Source organism: Jaculus jaculus, chromosome 1 (assembly GCF_020740685.1).
Source record: "Jaculus jaculus isolate mJacJac1 chromosome 1, mJacJac1.mat.Y.cur, whole genome shotgun sequence".
Lineage (NCBI taxonomy): Eukaryota > Metazoa > Chordata > Mammalia > Rodentia > Dipodidae > Jaculus > Jaculus jaculus.
Window position 1 is genome coordinate 121,893,803 of NC_059102.1, and position 16,425 is coordinate 121,910,227.

The 16,425-nt window shown below is 38.9% G+C and overlaps 1 protein-coding gene across 7 annotated transcripts in view; it reads left to right on the forward strand.

The window, feature by feature from the left end:
* The window catches only part of Musk (muscle associated receptor tyrosine kinase), a 112,448-nt gene that overhangs the window by 45,602 nt on the left and 50,421 nt on the right, over positions 1 to 16,425 (forward strand). For 4 of the 7 annotated variants that reach the window (XM_004656999.2, XM_004656998.2, XM_004657000.2 and 1 more), the window contains exons 6-7: positions 4,753 to 4,782; positions 10,824 to 10,948. In XM_004656999.2, coding sequence (XP_004657056.2) covers positions 4,753 to 4,782; positions 10,824 to 10,948 — 155 coding nt within the window. The remainder of the gene's footprint in view (positions 1 to 4,752; positions 4,783 to 10,823; positions 10,949 to 16,425) is intronic. The other 3 variants (XM_004656997.2, XM_004657001.2, XM_004657003.2) reach the window with 1 other exon arrangement.

Consider the following 16,425-nt stretch of genomic DNA (forward strand, 5'->3'; position numbering starts at 1 on the left):
AAGCCCTTTCATAACATTTCTCAAATACTTTCCATTCATGATTCAGTATTTGACTGCTTGTCAAATTTTCCAAACTACCTAACACTATGCCAAGGCAGTTAGCCAGGCCTACCTGGCTTTACATCCAAGTTCTGTTTGCCTGATTCATATATTTTTATCTTATGATAACTCTATTACCAGAAAGAGAAGATCCCAAAACCACCCAACAAAGAGCAAAGAATGTGTGATTTTTAGCCTCCTTGGGGACCCTTGTTAACTGCTTTGCTCCCCTCACTCCTGTGGCCAAAAGAATTCGACCTTTCATGCAGTTTTGCCTTCTCTTCTTGTTCTGCTTACCTTTCTATAAGGTTTACCTGGCCTGTATGAATTTATACATTTTATTTCTATTATAAAATTTATACCAAATTTGTACATATATAGCAACAGATATGCCATACAAATTTCTTTTGCAATCAACTAACTACTGAATTAAAGAGCAAAATCACATTTTGTCTTCCTTATAATCAAATCCGATATATATGATATATATATACAGTTACATTCAGAGAGATAGACCTAAATAAGAGAAAAATGGATAAAAATAAGTGTTGGATGTTAATGATTTCCAATATGTTCAATGAAAAACTATATTACAGAACTATAAATAAAAACTTAAGTAAGTTTATATTCACAGAAGTAAAGCATATAGCCATTCGGTTGAAAGTTGTTAGGCTTTACAAGCATATTAATTTTAATTCTTAGCACTCTAAGATAAGATGAACTAAGTTCAAAAGTGAGCATTCAGGATGGAAACATGTGGTTATTAAACTGAGAAACATAAAAATACTTGTTGTGCTGGACATGGTGGTGCATGCCTTTAATCTTAGCACTAGGGAGGCAGAGGTAGGAGGATCATGGTGAGTTCAAGGTCACCCTGAGACTACAGAGTGAATTCCAGGTCAACCTGAGCTAGAGTGAGGCCCTACCTTGAACCCCCCCCCCACCAGAATATTGTATTTTGTTGCATTTTTCCCATCTTCTTTAGTAGTTGGAAATGAAAAATAGGTCTTATGAATGGGAAGTATAAGAACACTGGTTTTAGGCCAGGTGTGCTAATGCATGCCTTTGATCCCAGCACTCAGGAGACAGAGGTAGTAGGATTGCTGTGAGTTTGAGACCGCCCTGAGAATTCCAGGTCAGTGTGGGCTAGAGTGAGACCCCCACCTTGAAAAACAAACACACAAACAAAAAGAACACTGGTTTTGATTTGGCTTAACTAAGAAAATATCCTACTTTAATTTTCTTTTTAATAGGGTCGATCAAAATAGGTTGCTATGGTACTGAGTTTCCCATAAATAAAATTATTAAAGAAAACGGTGGATAACTATTAAACTAAATTGTTTAAGTTATGTCAATAACAGTAGGAGTGGGTTCTGTATTCTAACTCTTCTGTTGGATAATTGCAGGAGACAGAAGGAAGGCATATGATCAATCCCAACAGCAAAGAACTTTATTTATTTAATTTTTGGTGTGTGTGATATGTTTGTGTGTGGTGTGTGCATAGTGTATGCACATGTGTGTGCAAATGCACACTCCCTGTGATCGTTTATGCAGAGGCCAGAGAACACTGGTTTCCGCTTCCATTATCTTCAGCTTTTTTCCCTTGAGAAGGAATCTATAACTGCCCCTTTAGGCCAGGCTGGCTGAACAGTGAACCTTAGCAAATCACTTGTCTCTGTCCTCTTCAGATTAGATTACAGGCATACGTGGCCATGCCTGGCTTTTTACATGGGTGCCGGAGATTAAACTCAGATCCTCATACTTCATGGTAAGCACTCTTACCTACTGAACCATCTCCTCAGCCCTTCAAGAAAACTTTAATTATTTTCCATAAGATATTGGATGGGCCTTTAGTAGAAAAAAAAAACAGCAACAAAGGTATGATGCTAGTAAACTGGTATGTTCCCAACCCTCTGCTTCCCTAGTCCAGAAAATTAAAACTCAACTTGGAAGACAATACATATCACACATAATGCAATTAGACAAGAATTTAACAATTAAAAAGGAATAAAGACCATGGAGCAGGATTTAAAAATTTGGCAAACAGTAAAACAGTGCAGAAGTCAGGAGGGATGGCCATAGGCTATGAAAGTGGGACACACTGGACTCTACTTTGACCTTGAGATGATCAGCAAATTGTCCCATAATTTTCTGTCAGTAACCTCAGTTGTGTGTGCATGTGTGTGCATGTGTGTGCATGTGTGTATATTAATGCCTAGCGTGTAGCTATACATATGGATATTTGCACATATGCAGCGAAAGAAATTTCAACAGTACATGTATGAGGGTGAAATTTCCAGTACAACTTCTAAGCAGGAAAATAGCAAATTGCAGCTATTCCTTCATTTCCTCCATCAGTTCTCTTTAACTTCAGTGAGGAAAAGGTGCATACTTTCATGAGTTTACAACACTTACAATCCCCCAACTGTTAACCAAATGAACAGTAGCAACAAGAACAACCAAGCGGAAAATATCCGTGGAAAATCAGAACTGTCCACAGCTGTGCGTATACTCAACATGAAGTTCACATGTCTTCCATCAGAAGACCAACTGAGGAAAACCAAAAGAGACAGGACAAATCTGCAGTTGTTCTAGAAACCTGGAAAAAGGGGCATAAGCCAAGAAAATTGGCAAGTGGAAAAAATGACAAGAGGATAAGACTCAAACTTTACCATTTTTTTCTGAATTGGTTAATTTTTTTTCTTTTAGCTATTTATTTACTTATTTATTTGAGAGAGAGAGAATGGACACACCCATGGCTTCTAACAACTGCAAACAAACACCAGACATATGTGCTACCTTTTGCATCTGGTTTTATGTGGGTCCTGGGGAATTAAACCTGGGTCCTCTGGCTTTGCAGGCAATCTCCTTAACCGCTCTGCCATCTCTACAGCCTGTAAGTGGGTTAAATTCTGAAGCTACAAAAGCTGTGAAATAAATACACATAATATCCACTAAAAGTCCCAGGGCCTCCTAGCCACTCATACATACTTATGTGGCTGGTGGGGGAAAAAAAAAATGTTTCCCCAAGTACGAAAACAAGGACATTGTTCTGGGGAACTAGAATGGTAAACTGAGCCTGAAGGTATTCAAGCACAATTTTGCAGGACTCATCTGGACCAGCCTCATCTATTTCTTCCAGTTAAAATCTAAGGTACAATGAGGGGCGTGGTGAAGCACTCCTACAGTCCCAGCATTTGGAGGGTGGACGTAGAGGATCATTGCTCAAGCCTATCCTAGGCTGTAGAGTGACACTTGTACCCCGAACCCCAAACTAGCAAAGCCAAAGCAAACACAAAGTAGGGGTTGTGTAGATTCGAGCGTCCAGGGGACCAGTGTTAAGTACAGCACTGTTCATGCTTAGCCTTTCTCTCCTGGGCACTGTCAGCATGTTGTAGAAATCTAATTTCTTCATTTAGAAGATCATTTGACAGACAACCTCTAAACTACTTTTAACCATAAGTGAATTTCATTTAGAAAGTTTACATAGCCTCTGATATGGATTCTTAACAAAATAAAATTTTTAAAAGGCCACTGGCTTCCTTGGTAGAAGTGGGAATTTATATAGTCAAATCTAAATAAAAGTCTGTACGTTCATTTAAATGTAAGGGGATTGTGTGTTAAGTGTGAAAATGAGACCTCACCATTTTTTGTCAGCTCAGAACAGAGGACTCTCTATCTAAAAGGGGGTGTAATTTTTGTCTCTGCCCCTGCAGCAGGTCTTAGACTTGTGTTCTCAATCTGGAAGGTGGGCCCACTCATGCAAATCAAGTTCAACCACAGATAATAGTGAGGGCTCAGTGAGATGCATGATGTGCATAAAAATATCCATGCTCTGTGTAGAACTCTGCTAGCGCATTCTTATCCAGAAGTGATTACCAATAACATCACTACTTTCTGCATATAAACAAATATTGCAAATGGCTAATCATTAACTTCAAGGGAGGTCTAAATGGACAAGAACACATGCTGTGAGCCTCGTGTGTGGTCTACATGCGAGGTGGTAATGATGAATATTTTGGAGAATTAACTTGGTCTTTGTTATGTTCATCTAGGGTTTTTTTTTTTTTTTTTTTTTTTAAGTTGACAACTACTCAGTCCTTTCTATTTAATTCAGAGACCTTTTTGCATTTCTTTCTGCAGCGAGCTGGGCAGGTTGGTTCCCAAAACTCTTCTCGGCTTGCCCAGCTGCCTCTGGGCATTAAGTCCGAGCTGCAGATCTTTGTTGGTGGTAGGTTCTGCAGAAACCCCCTAATCCCTGTTTACCACAACACGAGTCTATTGCCATAGAAATGATAGCTGAGATCCCACATTCAGCACCACTGGCTCGTTAGAGGAGAAGCCAAGCTACCAGTAGAACAGAATCTTCCAGAATAGTAGAGACTCTGTTGCCCTGAAAGAAAGGGGACTTGTCGGCAAGGAAGTCAAAATGCATGAGTGAGCTATGATGCTGGATATGCTACCGTTTATGTTCTGTAGAATACCATGCTCGACTAAAAGTAGTAATTTGGAAACTTAGGTCATGTAATAGTTTGCTTGCCAAAAGGTCAGCACTTTCCCTGGAGTTCATTTGTTTCTTATTGAAATAAGAAAGAAGCAGTCTAGTGAACGGTGCACAAATGAGGCTCTGGGGTCAGAGATTGCCCATTTCATGACGTGCTGTTCTGTTTGTGTTTATGGTGTATGTTTGTCTTGTCTTCTTTCTGTTACTAGAAGAAAGTGAACCTGAGCACGACGCTAAAGGTATTTTTTTTCCTTCTTTCTGCACTGCTTCTTTTTAAATGCATGGTTCTCTGTAGTACGTTATGTGCCCTGGCCTTCAAATAAATCTAAATGCTATTATTTGATTTTAAAAAAATGACAAATGAAAGCTGGGTGTGGTGGCACTCGCCTTTAATCCCAACACTCGGAAGGTAGAGGTAGAAGGATCGCCGTGAATTTGAGGCCACCCTGAGACTACATAGTGAATTCCAGGTCAGCCTGGGCCAGAGTGACACCCTACCTCAAAAAAAAAAAAAAAAAAAAAAAAGATAAAGAAATGACAAATGACTTAGGGGAAAAGCATTAAACAGAGAGATCATTTGAAAAAGACCTGCTTTGTTATGAAACTGCTTATTGAACATTTACAATTTTTTTTGAGATAGGGTGTCATGTCAAATTCACTATGTAGCAGAACTCCTTTTCCTTCTGCCTCTACCTCCCAAGTGCTTGGTCACAGGCATGAGGCACCACATCCTGATTTGTTTTTTCTTTTGAGGCAGGAGCTCACTTTCCAGACTAGGCTGAATTCCAAATCATGCAGATCCTTGTACCTCAGCTTCCTGGGTGCTTGGATTACAAACCACCATGCCCAGTTTAAGAAAAGGCTGAATCATGCTGGGTGTGGTGGCACACACCTTTAATCCCAGCATTATGGAGGCAGAAGGCAGAGGTAGGAGGATCACTATGAGTATGAGGTCACCCTGAGAGTACAGAATGAATTCCAAGTAAGTATGGGCTAGAGTGAGACCCAGCCTCAAAAGACCAAAAAAAAAAAAAAAAGAGAGAGAGAAGGCTGAATCAAAGGAGGTATTTGAATTGGCTTGTCCTAAACTCTAAACTCTAGAAACACAACCAAAAGGAAATAAAATAAAGTAACATGTAAGAGGATAAATCCCACAAAGGTCAGAATAGGAAGTACTTCTTTTTTGGAGGGGCAGGGGGAGTATGGGATAAAATTCTGGAAGACTGTTAGAGTGTCAACATGTCAGTTTGGGTTTTCACTGTCATTAACATTTTAATGGGACAAGGATTTTTATGCATTTGCTCCAAATCAATAGAAATTTCATTTTAATTGCCCACGAACAAGAATATTTTATAAAGAAGATTCAGGAAAAAACATAAATGGAAATCAGATATGTCCTGGGGAAAACTAAGTTTTCCATCACAGAAATCCCTTCATCCTGAATAAGCCTCTACTTTACATTTTCCTAACCTAAGTTTTGATGTTTGAGGGATAAAACTCATAAATTCTCATGCAATAGTTTGACTCTAGGGGTTAATATTGGACTGATCTTATTTGAAACAGTACTTCCTGAACTAAGAGTCACAAATAAAACACATCAAGTATCCCTTACCCAAAGTGCTTTGGGATGAGAAGTATTGTAGATTTCAGAGTTTTTCAGATTTTGGAATATTTGCAGAGATTTTGCCACTGAAGTATCTCTAATATGAAATTCAACATGCCTCCAAACTGAAACTTGTTGAAAGTGATGTTGGCACTCAGAAAGTTTCACATTTCACAGTGGTTAAGACTTTAGGTTTTCAGATTAAGGATGTATACTTGTGATTTTTCTCTTGTAGTCACAAATCATCTGACAGAAGCGATCTAAGAGAAGGATTTATTTTGGCTCAGGGTTTCAGCGGATCCTGTCCATCTTGGCAGGGAAGGTGTGGGGCCTGGTTAGCTCCTCACATCTCAATGCATCAGGATGCAGACTTTGGGCCAGTGTCTCTGATGCACCCATCCTTGAAGGCCTAGCAAAACCACATATCCTGAAGGCTCACCATCTCCCAAAACAGCACCGCCAGCTTGTGAAGAAGTGTTTATGAGCTTGGGGAGGACAATAAAATATGTCCAATCTATGGCTGGGGAGATGACTTAGCAGTTAAGGCCCTTGCCTACAAAGCCAAAGGACCTAGGTTCGATTCCCCAGGACCCGCATAAGCCAGATGCACAAGACATGTGTCTGGAGTTCGTTGGCAGTGGCTGGAGGCCCTGGCATACCCATTATCTCTCTCCCTCTCTCTCTCTCCATATATATATATATATATATATACATACATATATATATATATATATATATATATATATATATATATATATACACACATGTTTTTAAAAAGCTAGGAAATAAGAAAGGAAAACTATATCCTCTGAAATAATCACTCAGAAGTGGAAATTGATCAGAGTCTTTTTCTTCTGACACTGCTCTATTAACATGGAGGAAGAGTGATTCATCCACAATGTCAGGACTTGCTCTCCTGAGTTTTCATGGCACTGCCAGGGATATTGCAGAATGAAGGATAGATCTCCTGAACACATACTACTCCTTCAGACAATCAACAAGATTGATAATGTGATTGAAAGGTGCTTTGGAAAAGGGAGGTGGTAGGTGTTGAAAGTAGAGACAGAGAGAATATGGCTGTTATAAAGAGTTTTGCAATTGCTGACTGCTGAAGCACAATTTTGATGTAGGGTCCACAACCTGCATGTAGCTCTACAAATAGGCCCAAGAGAACCCAAATTCATGAACAGATTTCATGAGAAACAATTCAAGGGTTAAATGTATTGTTTGTATTTATTTTTCTTGTTGCCAGTAAACAGACCTTCTCACTCCTTCTCAAAATGCTACATACAAACCTCTCTCTAAATCATCACTAGAGAATCCATTCACTCACTCACTCACTCATTTATTAATATGCTTACTCATTCATTCAGTAAATATTTTCATGAGGACTTATCATTTACATGATAATGGTACATGAGCACTTATCATGTGCCATGCAGGATGCTGGAGATTGATATGGCTACAAAGATACATCAGTCAGTCTGCATTAATGGACAAAGCAGACCTCAACTGACAGTGTTGTGCTTACATTCTAGAAAGGGAGGCAATCAATATAAGTCAGTAATTATTAATCTGTGACAAATACAATGAAGGAACATAAACAGAGTGAGGAAGAAGAAAATGAGAGAAAGCATTATTATTATATGACATTTCAATAGAAAGCCAAAAGACATTTACAATCTCCTTTGAGAACAGAGGACAAACAAAAGGTAAGGTTGAATATATCTTTCAATATTGAAAAATAAAAGAAAGCTATTTGTCTTTTGGAGAGAATGCGAGAGTGCAGGAAAGAGCAGATTGATGCTCACCATTGCTCTCTTCTTCTATTAATAAGCCGCACCTAACTTTGAAACTCAACACTTGGTAAAGCCAGGGTATATCTGCCTATTATGGGATGAATGGTAGTCCATGAGCATCATCTCACACTCATAAAGCATCTGGAATGCCAATAGTACTCTTCATGGTCCCCACAGAAGGTTCTGATAAGGAGCTAAGCTGTGCATTGACTTCAGCACCATGATGAACTGTAGAGTAGAAGCTGACTGATTTGTTTATGATCTCACATTATGCTCAGCTGTGTTGTGCAATTTGGACCATCAGAGCTTTTGCAATGAGCCCAACTGATATTGCAAACAGCCAATACCAGCCAAAACAAAAGCTGTAAATTAAAACAAAATAAACCCTCCCTGTTTATCACATTTCCAAGAAGAATTTAAATTCTCAAATAAAAACTTTTGCTTCTATAAATCAAGACAGAGGAAATAATCTAGATTTCATACTTCTCCATTTTTTTTATTGTGCTTGTCTTCTACCAAAAAGGCTCTCATTCACATTCAAATGAGCAATCATTTTTGTCCAAATGCTTTATTAGTACCTATGAAATTAAAATTATCCAATTTCAAGTCTCTCAAGCACTTTTTTTGGATGCTCAGAGGCCATGGGAATGGTTGCCTCAAGCTCAAAATTATAAATCCAACCCCTCCAAGAACGATTTCAGCCAAGTGACACAAGTGAGCCCAAAGATGTTGTGTGCTCTACATCTCCATTATTGTCATAGAAAACCATGTTGATAGCTGGGTGCCTCTTGGTGAGATGCCAGTCAGTCTGGGTTAGTTTTGAAAAATCCACAGCTTGTGAGTTGAGGCCAAGTTGGGAGAGTAAGAATCCAAACACTAAATTGGAAGAGTAAGAGCCATATACCACATTCAGGTGACACAACTTACGTCTTTTTCAATCTATAAAGATCAGGCTTGCTTTCTCCACTGTTGCTCTTCATTACTTTATTGAGGAAAATAATTTGCCTTTTAAAATTCCATGAATTCAGGATTTGATTTGATTGAAATGTTTCCCTATGTTGTTGCTTAACACTTTCCTGGACTCTGTTTTTTGTAAATTGGTAATATCCTCCCACAACTTACTAAAACAATAGTTAAAGATTTTAATTTGAGGGACATTTCAACTATAATTAATTAGTTGATCGTTTTTGTTACTTTTATTGTTTGACTACTCGTTTTTGAAGCCAGCACATGTTTTTTGTTTTATTTTGCTGCCTTTTGGCTTCAACATGAATATATTTAAAAGGTTCTACATTCAATGACTTACAGTCTTCAACACCAAAAGTTAGAAAGCCCAATTAGAAAAGAAAAGAATCCATTTGTCAAAAAAATTCATATTTTTTATCTGTTTGAATTATACAATCCTTTTAAAGAGGTTTTCAACAATCAGACCAACTCCTAGCAAGCTGTGGACTCATTCTATAATGATTCTACATATCTCCTCTCTGGTATGTACACTATCTCCCCTTAACTTTGGAATGCCAACTCTACAAGTGTCAACAAGCACAGTGTTAATTGTGACTTGGTGGTCATGTCATACTCTCTAATTAAATCTTAGGAAACAATAGGCAGGAGCATGATATATTATATTTACTGTGTAATAGGCAAACTGAACAGTTTAATAGAAATTGGATTTGAAGTCAGTAAACATGAGATTAGCTCCCTTACTCATTACTTTTGTTATGTTGGGGAAGCAAATTAAATTACAAAGGATTTGCCTCTACACCTAAGAAATAAGAACAGTTTTCTAGTCTACTTGTCCAAGCGAAGTATTCTCCAATTCACCATGTGTTCTGAGCCTTAGCCATATTCTTTAATTAAATACAAAACTGACAAATTAAAATAACTTATTTTTATAAATTCTATTCATGACCAGAAATCAATGTACATTATTCATTCTTCTCCCCACCTTTTATCTAAAATATGCTATTTCTAATATATCTATCTCATTCTCTGGGAAGAATGACAAATGCCACTTGTCTCTCCACTATGATAGAGTTGGGTGTGTAAAGTATGACTTAATTATTTCCTCAACACACTAAAATATTGTTCTGTGTTCATTTTGGCCAAGGTTTATTCTAGCTACTGAATACCATGGTGAACAAACCAGTCTAAATTTTTACTTTAGACAATTTAATAAAGAAAGGTAATAAATAAGTAAAAAAATAAACAAGGGCATATCAAAATAAGTAGATATGTAAGATAATATAACAGAAAAATGAAAAAAAATGAATGGGGAAAGGGTTACACTTTTGGGTAACTAAGAAGTATCTTCCTAAGAAAATATCATTCAAATATTTATATTTATTTTTATTTATTTATTTGAGGGAGAGGCAGAGGAAAAGAGAGAGAGATTGAGAAGGAGAGAGGGAATGAAGGGGTGCACCAGGACCTTCAGCCATTGCAAACAAACCCTAGACACATGCATCACCTTGTGCATCTGGCTTACAAACCTGGGTCCTTGGCTTTGAAGACAAGTGCCTTAACTGCTAAGCCATCTTTCCAGCCCAGAAAATATCATTTAAAAGAAACCTAAATTACGTATAAACACGGGACATGCTATGTGAGCACCTGGGAATGAACATTCTAAACTGAGGAGCAAGGGCAAGCTTGCGCTCTGGGAATAAGCTCAGTGTGTCCCAGGGAGGAGAGAAGAGCCCTCATGGGATAAAGGGCTTGGCAGCCAGGGCATGGCTTTGCCTTTGTTTTAGGATAGAGCTTTGCTGAAGGATCACACATGCCAATTGCTCTGACTTTAAAGTCAGTCTTTAAAGAATACCCTAGCTTGGTCATCCCTTTACGGACAGTCACTCAACACTTACTTATGTTTTCCTAACAGTCTTTGCAAGAATCCTGCGGGCTCCTGAATCCCACAATGTCACTTTTGGCTCCTTTGTGACCCTTCGGTGTACAGCAACAGGCATCCCTGTCCCCACCATCAGCTGGATTGAAAATGGAAATGCTGTGAGTGCCATGTATATGGGGATTTGTTTGGGAAAGACGTGTTAGTTTGTCAGGTTGGCCCATGTATTTGTAGAATTGCCATGATTGATGTCATTGGACCTACTTGATCCTTTTTTCCCCCATTTTCAAGGTAGGTTCTCACTCTATCCCAGGCTGACCTGGAATTCACGATGTAGTCTTAGGGTAACCTTGAACTTATAGTGATGGACCTATCTCTGCTTTGCAAGTGATAAGATTAAAAGTGTGCACCACAGGCCAGGTGTAATGGCTTATGCCTTTAATCTCAGCACTTGGGAGGCAAAGGTAGGAGGATCACTATGAGTTTGAGGCCACCCTGAGAACACAGAGTGAATTCCAGGTCAGCCTGGCCTACAGTGAGACCCTACCTTGAAAAACCAAGAAAAAAAAGTATGCACCACAACACCTAGCTTGATCCATGTTTCAAAGGTTTCCAATATCTTTGTCTTAGATACCACTGCCATAGAACTTGAACTTTGGAAACTGGCTTCTTTGCATGTGTGATGGGAAACAGTGGAATAGCAAATGCTTTCTTTGTGCTTTTGTGTAGAACAAAAATGGTTACTATGCCTTCCCACAGGTAAAATAATTTTCATAAAATGAATCAAGGAAAAATTAACTCACCGCTGAAGTTTACTTTGAATTCATGTCTGAAGCTGGGGAGATGGCTCAGTAGGGAGCAGTGTTTGTCACAGAAGCATGAGGGCCCAAGAGGGCCCAAGAGCCATCCCCAGTATACATGTAAAAAGCTGGGTATGAATATACATACTGTAACCCCAGTCTTGCAAGGACTAGAGACAGAATCAAAGACACTGGCTAGACAGCTAGTCTGGCTGAAAATGGTAGGTATGGGTTGAATTAGAGACTCTATCTCAAGGAAACTCATGAATAAGCAATAGAGAAAGACACCTATATTCTTCTCTAGCCTCTGTCCATGTGCTCATAGAATGCATGGGTATCTAGACACATGTATACACTATATGTTTGAACCACACACATATATACATGCCAAAAATCCATGCCTTTTCTTCATTTTTATTGATGATTATTTGGAGTGATGCCCTGTTCTATGCCCTTTGCATATAAACATTAATTTATTCATTTTACAAACTAATATTGAACACATGAGCATCAAGCACTAATTCAGGCCCTGTGGAGACAGCAGCAAATAAAACAGGAAACATTATCTGCTCTTGAATAGTTTCCATTCTGATGAAAGAAAAAAACACAATAAACTCACACAAAGAGGCGAATACATACTGTATGTTGATATGTCAAGTACTACATAAGTGACAATAAATAAGGCTGGAAAAGGAAATAGAAAGTTTGATCTCATAAGAAAGATTCTGTGTTTAAATTCTTTTTATTTCTATATTTGCACATGTGAACATGCCAGGCCCTCTTGTAATGTGAAAAAAAAAAAAAACCAAGATGCTTGAGTCAGTTTTTTGTGTGTCCATCTTACATGGATGGTTTGGGAATTGAACCCAGGCTAGCAGGCTTTACAAGCAAATACCCTTAGCCACCAGCCGTCTTCCCAACGCTGAGATTCTGTTTTTAAAAGTGTGGATGAGTCTCATTAAGACAAAGATATTTGGACAAAGGTGTGGAAATGGTACCAGAGGAGGCTATGTTGATAACTGGAAGGATAACTGGACAAAGTCTGAGATAACGGCTTTCATGATGCATGAAGGGAACAGCAAGGAGTGTGGTGTGGTTACAGCTGAGGGAGGAAAGAACAAAGAGATGGAGTGGGTGGCTACTGTGAGCCACAAAAGCCTGTGTAGATCACTGAATGAACTTTGGCTTTTAATTTCTCTAAGAATGGATTCAGTTTCAGGTCTCTGTGTCTATTTTCTTGCCAACTCTGGTTCATCATCTTCTGTTCCCCTATGTGATTGGTTATCTTTGATTAGTACTGATCATTGTACTGGAAAAACATGATAGAAACTAATTTGAGGTCTAGAGGCAGGTACTTTCCTCTGGAGAGAGGTTTTGTCTGATTCTACCAGAGAGTAAATTCTACTACCAATCCTGGACCACATTAACCCAAGCTCAAAGTCTGATGCTTTTTGGAGATCATAGTTTTTTTATGACATGAGCAATAATACTCTATGTAGAATATTTTACTTGCAGATCACACTGACATACATTTGAAACTTCTTTGAGACCTTCATTTATTGTCTTTCTTACAATATTCTACCACTTTACTAGCTCTAAGTTTTGTGTATGTGGCATGCTTGTGTTTGTATATACATGTAGGTGCATTATGTGTATAAGTGTACACTGTGTGTGTGTGTGCATGTGGAGGGCAGAGTTTAATGTTGGGCATCTTCCTCAATCACATTTCACTTTATTTATTTTATTTATTAATTAGTTTTGTACTCAGTGGATACAGTCAATTGGGTACCATTGTTAGGCTCATCCATGATCTACCCCCTCCCTCTGGCCCCTCCTTGTTGAGGTATATGGGTCATGCATTCTGGAGTTAGCCCACAGTTAAGGGTAGGATAAATGTCTCTGTATATCATGACCCAACATGTGGCTCTGACATTCTTTCCACCCCCTCTTCCACAAAATTTTCCTGAGCCATGTTGGGTTCATTTTTGGTCTGTTTCGGTGATGAGGTGTTGGGGGCCTCTGGGTCTCTGGATCTCTGATTTGGTAGGAGTTCATTTTTCTCTGTGTTATTCTCCTTAACCCTTGTGCTGGTACCTGGTTCACCAAGAAAACAGCACCCTTGCTTGTTTCACCAATTTTTCTTAGTTTCAGCCAGGGCCCTTTTGAGGTAGGATGGGGTGGCTCTCTCCTTAGGATCTATATCTATCTGAAAAAGAGAAGTAGATTTTCCAACAGAGAGTAAGTTAGCACCAGACAAATGAGATAACCCTTACTTTTCTACAGAGAATTTAATAGATATAGTTCCTCTCGTAGCCCATTACTGGTGGTAGCTTGATAATGGAGAGCAGGCTTATGTTTGGATAGGGTTCTGACTTGTTTCCCAGCTCCAGCTATGGGTCCCGTACCACTGAGGGGATCAGCTAAATCAAGAGCAGTTGGTTTCCCATCATGGCTGTGTGCCACTATTGCACTTGTGTGAGCATCACAACAGGTTATTTGCTGCTAAGTATGTTAGACCATGAGTTTGCTTGGACAGATGTTGGTCATTTTCCCCCAGTCGCCCATGTAGCACCTTCTGGCACTAGGTGCGCCGACTGTCTGGGGACTGACTTTCTTTCAGCTTCCAGCCATGCCATTCCATTTTATGTGTCCACCACATAAGGTGTCTTCAGCAGTAGGGTCTTACCACTAACCTTTGTTGGGTCATCAAGTACTCTGACAGAAATCTGTCTTTCTTTAGGAAACCTTGTAGGTCTCTCTGATCAAAAGCTCATTGTGGATGATAGCCGCATGCTGGTATTGGAAGTTACAGGTTAGTATCCACTAAAAAAGTAAGAAAAAGATAACTAACATAAAAGAGTTAGAGAGAAGAGAGGGGGGAGGGAAGCTGTAGAATATTGAGGTCTGTCTTCATCATACCCTCTCCAGTGTCTTGTGGCTCAGGTGTTCCCTGTAAGGGCCTGGTTAAGATTCAGCCATTTTGTCTGCCTTTTAGTATGTAGAATTTTATGGTACCATTGCCATTTGGGTCTAGATTTGTGTTTCTCACCCCCTCTATTGCCCTCCCCTCCCTCTCCACCCATCCTGGGTAGATTCAGGTTAGATGATGTAGATGAGAGAGAGGGTTCTTTTTCTGTGATTGGGTAAGTTCACTGAGAATGATCTGTTCCAGGTTCCACCATTTTTCCTCACATTTCATTGTGTCAGTTTTTCTTACTGCTGTGTAGAATTTCATTGTGCACATATCCCACATCTTAGTTATCCATTCTTCTAGTGATGGACATCTGGGTTGATTCCAGCTCTTAGCTATTACGAATTGAGCTGCTACAAACATGGTTGAGCAAATCTTTCTGGCCTGTGGTTTGAAGGTTTTAGGGTAGATGCCCAGTAAGGGAACAACTGGGTCTGTTAGTATCTCTATAGTCAGCTTTTTCAGGAGTCTCCATATTGCTTTCCAAAGTGGCTGTACCATCCTACATTCCCACCAACAGTGGATGAGTGTTTTTGCTTCTCCACATCCTCGCCTGAATTTAATTTCATTTGATTTTTTGATGTTTGCTATCCTTATTGGGGTAAGGTGGAATCTCATAGTTGTTTTAATTTGCATTTCTCTGATGATTAGGGATGATGAACATTTTCTTAAGTGTGTGTTTGCCATTTGTGTTTCTTCCTCTGTGAACTGCCTGTTCATCTCTTTGTCCCATTTTGTGAGTGGGGTGTTTGACTTCTTACTGTTTAGATTTTTGAGTTCTTTATAGATTCTAGAGATTAGGCCTTTATCAGTTGGATAACCCACAAATATTTTCTCCCATTCTGTGGATAATCTATTGGCTTTGCTTATTGTGTGCTTGTCTGTAAAGAAACTCTTCAGCTTCATGTGATCCCATTGGTTGAGTGACTGTTTAAGCTCATGAGCTCCTGGGGTTTTGTTCAGGAAGTTTTTTTCCATTCCTATATCATGGAAAGTACTTCCTATCTTTTCTTCCAGTAGTACTCAAGTTTCTGGTCTTATATTGCGGTCTTTGATCCATTTGGACTTGAGTGCAGTGCATGGTGAAATGTGTGGATCAAGTTTCAATTTCCTGCATATGGTTATCTAGTTTGTCCAGCACCAATTGTTGAAGATGCTGTCTTTTTTCCAGCCTATATTGTTAGGGTCTTTGTGAAATATCAAGTAGCTATAGTTGCTTGACCCAAAGTCTGGGTCCTCAAGTCTATTCCATTGATCTATACTCCTGTTTTTATGTCAGTACCATGATGTTTTTATTACTATGGCTTTGTAATATAGCTTTAGATCAGGTATGGTGATGCCTCCAGAGGTATTTCTTTTGCTGGGGATATGTTTGGATAAGGCCTTCTGCCTTTCCATATGAAATTTGAGATCATTTTTTCTATCTCTGTGAAGAGCACTGTTGGGATTTTAATTGGAATTGCATTAAGTCTGTATATTGCATTTGGTAGGATTTCCATCTTCACAATGTTAATTCTGCCTATCCAGGAGCATGGGAGGTCTTTCCATTTTCTCAAGTCCTCCCCAATTTCTTTTTTGAGTGTTTTTATGTTTTCATTGTATATATCTTTCACTTCCTTGGTTAATGTTATTCTAAGGTGTTTATTTTTTTATTGCTATTGAAAATGGGACCATGTCCCTTATTTCTTTCGCTGTATCTTTGTCATTTGCATAGAAAGGCTACTGATTTTTGTGCATTGATTTTGTATCCTGCTACTTTGCTATAGGAGTTAATCACCTTCAGAACTTTTGGGATGGAGTCTCTCAGGTCTATTCACTTTATTTTTTGAGACAAGATTTCTCACTGAAGCAAGTACTCACTGCTGGA